This window comes from Zeugodacus cucurbitae, chromosome 6 (assembly GCF_028554725.1).
Source record: "Zeugodacus cucurbitae isolate PBARC_wt_2022May chromosome 6, idZeuCucr1.2, whole genome shotgun sequence".
NCBI classification, from domain to species: Eukaryota; Metazoa; Arthropoda; class Insecta; order Diptera; family Tephritidae; genus Zeugodacus; species Zeugodacus cucurbitae.
In genome coordinates this window covers 62,235,609-62,245,549 of record NC_071671.1, presented here as the reverse complement: position 1 = coordinate 62,245,549, position 9,941 = coordinate 62,235,609, and the positions used below count along the sequence as shown (strand labels likewise).

The following is a 9,941-nucleotide window of genomic DNA, read 5'->3' as shown; positions in this document are numbered from 1 at the left end:
AATGGCAAAAATATTCTTTACCTAGATGGATACCTCTATGAACGATTAAATACTTGGATTTATATAGAATATCATATATTCTTCTTATTAGACTATAGCTGCAGATAATGAATAGTTAAAGACCAAAAACTATCTGGCCAAGAGATTGCCGTGTATTTTAATTTTTTTATTATATTTTTATTTTTTTTTTTATTATGGATTTATTATAACACTAATTGTTTAAATGCTGAAATAGACGGCCACGTCCTGAGCCTGCACTCACAACGCTAGCCGTAGACACGTTATTACGCATACGACCACGTCTCTTTTACCTCTAACTAATAGCCTTTTCGCTCAGCCAAATTAATTTCATACATTAAGATTATAATTGAGAAACATTTCGCACAGCCAGCTACTCGATTAACAATCTGCTGTTTTTGATTTTTGTTTTTACTGTTCACAAGAAGTTAGTAAGTTTCATCAGCTGATTTCTATTTTATCAATAACAAACAGCCAAATTTACAGCCATCCGCAGAGCTGAATTCCAATTTCAACTCAATTTGTTTTCGATTAAGAATTAATGTAGTAAAATAAGATTTTCTATTGTATGGTAAATCGATCTAATGATCTAATCGATTCAACGAGCAAAGGCCGGTTAATTGATCAATTAATTCCTTTGCGAAAAGGCAATAAAATATTATTTAAGGAAATCGGCTTTAATTAGCTTTTAGTGAGTGCAATATTATTAATTTGATCCCAATTTTATCAAGCATAGATAATCCACCCTGTCAAAGACAACTAAAACTAGAATTTTTTTTTGAAAATTTTCTCAGTTAGCAGTAACTCTCCGATTTGCTTAAGGAAAATATATATATCATGAGATCTACCACATTGTCACTTTTTCTTTCATAACACTTTTTTCCAATCTTAATTTTTCAACTTTTAAAATCATAACAATTTAATTTATGTCACAAAATGGACAAATTGAAAAAAAAAAAAACTTAAAGTAGAATATGTTATTCAATGACAACTGATATTTTTTCCCGCCGATTATCTCTAGCTGCTGGCTGTGCGCACGCCAGACATTTGAGTCAATCAAAGCGCTCAAAGCATATTCTGCCCGACGCAAATCTAATCGAATTCAATTTCACAGCACCAAACTCGAGTCCACAAATCTGTTGCAATTTATATTGGCCATTATGGTCAGTGACTGCGTGCGGCTAACGGTAAGCTGGAGGACAAGGGCGAGTATAAAAGCTATAACAATGGCAGGCAACAATGACGAAAAGAACATGGACAAAGCGAAGAACTAATAAAGAAGTCGAAAAATAGAAAAGAAAGCAAACGTGGAGCGGCAAAAAAAAACGCAAAATACTGGAGACAACAAGTTGAGCAGCACATTTTCCACTCTATTTATTACGCGAGTAAATTGAGTTTGTGACAATTTCGGGTTGCTTATTGCGTAGCTGTTGGCCTGGCCGACAGCGGCTTATTGCTATGTACATATGTATGTCGGTATTTATTTTATTTGTTTGCTATACATTTACACCGTTACTTTTCTTTTGTCCTATCTCCCACATAGTTGAGGAAATTTGAAGACTGCAAAGACGTTGCAAATCGAATTTAAGCTACACAAATACAAACATTACAACAACAATGACAACAAAACAACACAATACAACAGCTTTGAGACGCTTAAAAAACTTGTAGCCAGCGAATAACTTTTGAAATGTACAACAAGTACTCGTATAGATATAAATATAAATAAATAAATAAATTGGTAACATGTTGCAAGTAAACTTGAGACAAGTGAAACTTTCTTTGTGCGACGCTATTGAATGGCCACAAACTATAAGAGGGAGATAGAGTGAGAGAGAGGGAAGTGAGGAGGACTAAATGCAGATTTGTTGATAGAAAAATGTAAAAGGAAACAGTGAAAGAATGTGAAATTGTTAGAGTTTAGAGTTTGCCTCCTTTTGTAGTGTACGGGGGCGTATGAGTGACAAGTGTGCTAATAAAAGCGCAATACAAGCGCTTTCTATGTAAACAAATATGTATGTATATGTGTGGGTGGGTGTATTTCATAGGCTGTTTGGAGACCTCAATTGACATAGAGCAACACATAGGAAATAGCAATAAAGCGAAGATCCGTAGCAACAATGCGCTTCGGCAGCAATATGAGCAAGTGACTTCCTCATGGCTGATAAAATAAAATAATGATAAAAAAAAACAAAATAAAATAAAATAAAATAAAATAAAATAAAATAAAATAAAATAAAATAAAATAATGATAAAATAAAACAAAATAAAATAAAATAAAATAAAATAAAAAAAAATAAAAAAAAAAAATAAAATAAAATAAAATAAAATAAAATAAAATAAAATAAAATAAAATAAAATAAAATAAAATAAAATAATATAAATTAATATAAAATAAAATAAAATAAAATAAAATAAAATAAAATAAAATAAAATAAAATAAAATAAAATAAAATAAAATAAAATAAAATAAAATAAAATAAAATAAAATAAAATAAAATAAAATAAAATAAAATAAAATAAAATAAAATAAAATAAAATAAAATAAAATAAAATAAAATAAAATAAAATAAAATAAAATAAAATAAAATAAAATAAAATAAAATAAAATAAAATAATATAAAATAATATAAAATTTAAGAATAATTTTATTAATTTAATACCACATTTTTAGAAACAGAAATTATTTGGTATGCAAACTGAATATTTAATATTTTCTGTCACAAATAAAAAAAAAATAAACTGAACTGCAAGTCTGGTTATGCATAAAATATGCATATTTTTAGAAACAGACATTATTTAGTATTATTAACATCATATGAATATAATGTTTTCTGTTCAATGTTTCAATTCTGTTTCTTTACGAAACAAACAAGGTGTGAATCATAAAGTAAAGTAAATTTAAGTGATTTCATGTTATTTTTTACCAAAACAAATTATTTGGCATACTAACGAACGAACTAACGAATTTCTAATATTTTCTGTTGTCAATTATATTTCTGTTGTGAATCAAATATGGCATGAACAGCAAGTTTTCTGGTGCTAAAATAAAGTACATTTAAGTGATTTAATGTAATTTTTAGAAACAGAAATTATTTGGTATACTAACAGAATTTCCAATATTTTCTGTTGGCAATTCTGTTTCTGTTGTGAAATAAAAAATAAACAGCAATTAATTAAGTAAAGTACATTTAAGTAGTTAAATTATGTCCTAAATTTTTTCTTGATAAACACATTTATTTAGTTTTCTGTTTGAACTGCTCTTTAAACGTACATTAGTTTATTAATTATATTATCGACAGATCACAGAATTGGAATCATGAAAAATCAAATTTTGCCACATATTCTTTCTCACGATTTCCTTGTAAGATGAGGCAAAGTGTTAAGCATAACTGCACTTTGCACAAGAGCTCAGCTAAGCGTTGTTGTAGCTATTGAATAAACAAATCCTACAATGCGGCTTTACATTGTTAAACAACGCTAGAGTTATACAAAGTTACAACTAAAAGTTAGCGTAGTATTTTAGTTGCGAGACCTGTCAATAAAGCCGCAGCACCGTTGGTGTTGAAACTGAAAGACGGCTCGATGCAGTATTATGCTGTGATAGACTACGGCGAAAGAAGTTGGAACTTTAACACTTCAAAGTTGATGGAAGCAAATAAACAAAAAATAGAAATTAAAAAGAAATAAAAAAATATAAAAAAAATGTAAGGCAGTGTAAAGTTCGAATCAACCGAAAATTGGATAATTTCTGACCTTGTGTGATGAGTGTAATATTTATATGGCAGAAAGTCAACCAGTAGGGTGGAGGCCCAGAACTAATTATAAGAGTGCAATTGGTACAAAACTTCGTAATTTTTTCTAAATTTTTATCCAAATTAGCTATTACGTCCGCCCTTCCTGACGAACTGAGCGCCAGGATTTAATTCGTTTCGACATCCAGATCATTTTCAAATATAGAACAGTTTAATTTTAGTTTTTATAAAACAACCGTTAGATTTGAAAAACTTGCATACTCCATGCAACATGTTGCCAGTGTATAAAAGTCAACTTGTAGAAATACTTTTCCTTTGTAGACAATATTTTTTATGTATTTCGCTTAAGTAGACAATTTTTTCACTACAAAATTTTTTCTCTACTCTTCTCTACGCTTTTGATACTTTTTTTCTTCAGCTCTCCTCTTTGTGTACACAAAACTTTCTTGTAAGTGCATTATTTCCGGCTTTTATAAAGTTTTCATTATTTATGCGGCGAGGCATAAGTGAAAAAAAAATCGCACCAAAGTTTGAGTAGGAAATCGTAGATGTGTTGTAGTAGTATATGGCTCATGGGAGCAGCAAAGATGCTTGTTTGCCTCTGTTTTTTCCTCATGCTCAGGGCATTTGTAGTTGCAACTTACAAGTAACTCGTATTACACTTACAAGTTGCAACCTGCTGTTGCTGTTGCTGCTGTGGCTGCAACCAACAATGCCGCCAGTGCTGCGAGTGCATTTTGTGGCTTGTGTGCGTGGCAACAACAGCAACAGTGGAAAAGAAGCAAAAGCTTTTATTTATTGAGCAAAGTTTTGTGATTTCTTACACCGCCGGCTGGCAGCGAGCGCTTGCAACATTGACATCATTGTCGTTTGCGTCCGCCTTGTTCTCGTCCTGCTTGCGCTTGTTCTTGTTCTGATCATCGTCATCATTGGTAGTTTTGGTTGTTGTTGTGTGTCTTCGTTGCTTTTTGGCCTCTTACTTTGGCTTATAACAAATTTTCTTGTGTATTTTTACAAGCGTCAATGTGTAATGCATTTCTGTGTTAAGTTGCCTGCGAGCACACAAACACACACGACCATGCAACCATATACGCTTATAAAGGAATAGACCCTTGTGTGGCAATGTAAGCGTCTGAAAAGCTTTAGGCTTGCACGTGTCTGTTTTTTCGCCGGTTATTGTGTGTATTTTTAAGTTTCATTTGTTGACTTACAACATTTTTACTTAATGTTTGCATGTTCCGCGGAAATTGCTTGAAAATATAATAATCATAATTAAATAAAATTCAAAAGTCACTTCATTATGTTGTGCTCTTAAAGTAGTAGGCTTAATGTGTGCGAGAATACACAATCACAACTGTTGCTGAGACAAGGGTTTTCCCGGTGTGAAAACCATCGTTCAGAAAATAGGGAAAAATACCTTAATTTCCCTAAGTCCAAATACAGAATAATATAAAGGTTTTTTCAATAATAGCGCGTTTTTTTAATAAAACGGTTTGGCGTTTTGGGTTATCAATGAAATCTTTTGTTCATTTAAAAGTACTTTCAATGTCATTATGTATGGAACTCGATTTAATTTGCATGGCCACTATGGTCACGCTTGCAGAAGTTCAAACGCTGAACCAAATTTTCGACGTTTTTTAAGCATAAATCGGCCGATACTGCAACAATTTCACGTTCGTTATTCGTACGAAGTTCATCCATCGTCGCTGGCTTGTTGGCATAGACCATAGAATTGACGAAATATTCTAACGGCGTAAAATCGCGCTACCGAGGCGGTTAATTGATTGGGCCATTTCGTGAGATAACACGTACGCCAAACTTGGTTTTCAATAAATCGATTTTGACATTCGCTGTGTGACTTGTGGCGCCTTCCTCTTGGTATCACATATTTTAAAAGTCCATATCATCCAATTCGGCCTAAAAATATTCGGCCGAAAAATAAACGTGCCAATCTTGAACATCCCGGTAAAAGTACGGTCCAATGACCGCCCTAACCCATAAACCGCATTAAACAGTAATTTTTTCGGGATACCTTGATGACTCATGGAGTACGTGTGGATTGCTGCCTGACCATATTTTGCTTATTGACGAAGCCATTCAGCCAGAAAAGTTGGTTCTTCAATGAAAATCGGGATTATTTTCAAGTTGTTGTTCAGCCCAATTCATGAAACAAATGAACTCTGGTGGTCAAGCGCTTCAGTTTTTGCGTCAATTTTAATATTGTAAGAAAATATCCAAGATCTTTTCGCGAAATTCGCCACAACGACTTCACAGTGATACCCATCGCTTGAGAACGACGTGCGAGAGACTGATTTGTGTCTTCCTTAATTGATGTGCTTGCGACAGCAATATTCTCGACACTCCGGGCACTTCTTTGTCTCACTGGCACGGGAACAGTTTGCACTGTGCTGTGGATTCAAATTTATCCACTAGACGCTCAATTGTTGATCTCTGACAGCACGAATATGACGACCATAAATTGAACGTAGAGTTCTTAAAGTTGAGGCCACATATAGGTGGGTATAGAAAGTTGGGTGGACAAGGGGTCTGCTTAGAGAGTTCGGTGTCGCAGTGGCTCCATAAATTTTTTTTTCGAAAATAGTGCTTTATAATTGAGATCACCTATCTCCTAACATTGGAGAGTATTTCTCTCAACTCGTAGGTATCTTCACTGAGTTAACTAAGAATGTAAAACAGCTAAAATCAAAGTATAACATTTATTACTTGTGTAGCTGCTACATAAAATAGTGTTGACAACTTACTACTTAACGAAAGTTTACGCAATTAACTTTCAATCTTGATTAAATGAAACTAAATCTAAGCCGGCCATCGCCTAGGCACCAATACTCTTTTCATTGTCATACATTTATTTACCCATAACAGCTTTCCTTTTTTACTCCATTAAGTCCTTTATATTCTGGCCGAAGCCCATTTCATTCACAAATGTATACAAAGTGAATGAGAATTTGGCAATCTAAGAAAAAAGTATTTTTATTAACAAACTCGAAAAGTTTATTTTAATTGACTCACCACCAAATATGTTTGTAAATTGATTTTGAACATTTGCATTGCGACGAAGGACACGTCCACCTGTGCGCGACGTATAAAGAAGATGATTAATTTTCGTCCACGCATGTCCAAAGCCAGCCAATTGCTGTGAAATATTGAAACGGGCAATTTAGAGCTCTCCATCTCGAGCGTCGATGCCTCATAGCAGGTGGGTAAGATTTCCATTCCTACCGTAATATAATATATTATCGTTATCATCAAATTGAGATTATCGGCGAAAATGAAAATATTAACCATACAGATGCAATGTACAATGGCAACAACAGAGAATTGTATAAAAATAGTTGGCGAACAAATGGAGCCGACAATGTTCACAACCCTGCGAAGAAGGAGATAATTTTTAAATTATTGGTAAATTTGGTGTGTTTAGCATTATGGATGGAGTTCACAAGAAATCTGATTTTCTTTTAATTGGTGGTAAAAATATTCACAAACAAGTAAGGAAGGGCTAAGTTTGGGTGTAACGAACATTTTATACTCTAGCAATTCATTTATTTAACTTTATTTATATTATATAATACACAATTTGACCCACATATTCGTCATATATATTGTATAAAGTCCATTGAAAGTTGGAAACCATAATATTAGGTTAGAAGCACCGAGGTCCTCATGTTCGATATATGGGGCCTTGAAAACCTATGGTCCGATTTCGGTGATTTTTAGAAACGGGCTGTCACACTATAAATACAGTATTTGTGCAAAGTTTTGCACCGATATCTTCACTAGTGCTTACTATGTATATTGTAAAGTAAACGATTCAGATTGTCTTCAAAGTTCTGGTATATAGGAAGTAGGCGTAGTTGTGAAGGGATTTGGCCAATTTTCACAACATATTATTGGGAGGTAAGGAAACTATTACAAACCAAGTTTCATTGAAATCGGTCGAGTAGTTCTTGAGATATGGTTTTTGACCCATAAGTGGGCGACGCCACGCCCATTTTCCATTTTGTAAAAAAATCAGAGTGTAGCTTCCATCTGCCATTTCCTATGTGAAATTTAGTGTTTTTGACGTTTTTGGTTAGTGAGTTAACCCACTTTTAGTAATTTTCAAGCTAACTTTTGTATGGGAGGTGGGCGTGGATATGATCCAATTCCTTTCATTTTTGGACTGTATCAAGAAGTGGCTAAAAAAACGACTGCAGAAAGTTTGGTTTATATAGCTCTATTGGTTTGCGAAATATGTACAAAAAACTTAGTAGGGGGCGGGACCACGCCCACTTCCCCAAAAATTACATCCAAATATGCCCCTTCATAGTGAGATCCTTCATACCAAATTTTATTCCCATAGCTTTATTTATGGCTTAGTTATGGCACTTTATGTGTTTTCGGTTTTCGCCATTTTGTGGGCGTGGCAGTGGTCCGATTTTGGTGCCAAGAAAAAAGTGTGCCAAGTTTCATCAAGATATCTTAATTTTTACTCAAGTTACAGCTTGCACAGGCGGACGGACAGACGGACGGACGTACAGACAGACATTCGGATTTGAACTCGACTCTTCACCCTGATCACTTTGGTATATATAACCCTATATCTAACTCGTTTAGTTTTGGGTGTTACAAACAACCGTTATGTGAACAAAACTTTAGCAACATTTGTTGCGAGAGTATAAAAATATTAAAATAAACTCAGATTTTCTTAAACACTCAATTTAACCATTGATTTTCTCTTAACTCGTCGAAAAACTACACCAAATATATTAAAATAAATTCGGAGTTTCTTGAACACTAAATAGTTAAACTCGAATTTGAGGTCATAAGAATTTTGATTTCATTTTAGCTAGTCCAAAAAATTTCACAAAAATGTTAAAATGAACTCAGAGTTTCTTAAACACTAAATGGTTAAACTCGAGTTTGTGACTAAATTAACTAATTAGTTTCACATTTCACTTCACTCACTTTAATATTTGTTGATGTATATCAATACAGTCGATCAATTGCTGGTGTTTCTCCTCATCGCTCATGTCGGGATCGGCGCCTACTTGACTGACACGTTCTCTCAACAGTTGAATGTGCGTGCGTATAGTTCGCATATATAAAGTTGGGAATAAATCGTTCAAGTATTGTGCCGTCAATAATAAATACATATAGCACGTTTCGAATATGAAGCACGAATAGAAATGTACGGTAGGATTGGGAATCACGTCTAGAAATGGATACCAACCGCCAAATGGTTGCTTATGTAATACAATCGCTGTTAAAATACTCATATTGCCATATAAGTAATAGATGAACCATATGCTCGCATATAAACGCGTACAAGATGCAACACAGTCGCTTATTTGCTGACGCTCGTGTGGTTTCTTATAGCGTTCATCCAAATCTTTCATAATCGGTTCGACATTTTTTATGCGCTTAAAGTACATTAAGACTGCAAATGCCTTTGCAGAGGCGGCAATAGCATTGATAAACGCCTGTAATGTTGATAGGCACTCAGTTACAGTTGATACCTTCCATTTACGTATGAAACCAACAGTGGCTAAGAATGGTGTAAAAAAGAACATAATCCAAACGCAAACCATGTGCAGTGTGGACAAAAAGCCACGTGGTTTCGACTTAATACCAATCCAAGTCCAGAAATAAAATAACAGCTTGAACGGTTTATTTGTCTCACAATCACTTTCGACACGTTCGTATAATAATTCGCTGAGTCTTTGCATTGCTGCTGCCTGCGCTCGAATACTGAAATAATTAAGTTATTGTATTAAACTTTTGATACATATTTGGTATTAGGTTCAATATGAATACAAAAAACGGTTAAGAGATGAATGAACGACGTATTGCTAATCCCACTCTTATTCCTTCCCGAGCTTGGAGAGTGGTTATAATTCTAACATTACGCGTGGATTAAAGAAAAAATACATCGAAATTATTTGTGAAGTAATAAAACATAATAATAAAAAAACACATAGAAATAGAAAATCTTTTCAAATATTTTAATTATCTTTACCGACTTAGAACCTTTAAAAAAATTATCCAAAATTTATACTGTTATTTAAAAATATTTATCTTATCCCAACACGTCTTCCTCATATAATGCTAAACTCTTTCTGACCGGAAATTTGGCTTACTGATGCTTTATAAGGCAAGATATTTTAGTAA

The 9,941-nt window shown here is 33.5% G+C and overlaps 1 protein-coding gene across 1 annotated transcript; it reads right to left on the bottom strand.

Moving 5' to 3' along the window:
- Positions 1-6,410: 6,410 nt before the first annotated feature.
- On the bottom strand, positions 6,411-9,941 carry LOC105209393 (odorant receptor 85a-like). The gene is made up of 3 exons (XM_054234177.1): positions 8,739-9,941; positions 6,804-7,161; positions 6,411-6,747 (listed from the first exon to the last, which is right to left on the bottom strand). Exons 1-3 carry the CDS (start codon positions 9,497-9,499, stop codon positions 6,667-6,669), a joined length of 1,200 nt encoding a protein of 399 aa, XP_054090152.1. The 5' UTR covers positions 9,500-9,941; the 3' UTR covers positions 6,411-6,666.

Excerpts from the sequence above, each read along its gene's own strand:
- LOC105209393 (XM_054234177.1), bottom strand. The coding sequence starts at position 9,499 with ATGCAAAGACTCAGCGAATTATTATACGAACGTGTCGAAAGTGATTGT. Across the intron at positions 7,162-8,738 it reads ATACATCAACAAATATTAAA|GGTTGTGAACATTGTCGGCT; the intron begins GTGAGTGAAGTG and ends CCTTCTTCGCAG. Across the intron at positions 6,748-6,803 it reads ATTTACAAACATATTTGGTG|ATTGCCAAATTCTCATTCAC; the intron begins GTGAGTCAATTA and ends CTTTTTTCTTAG.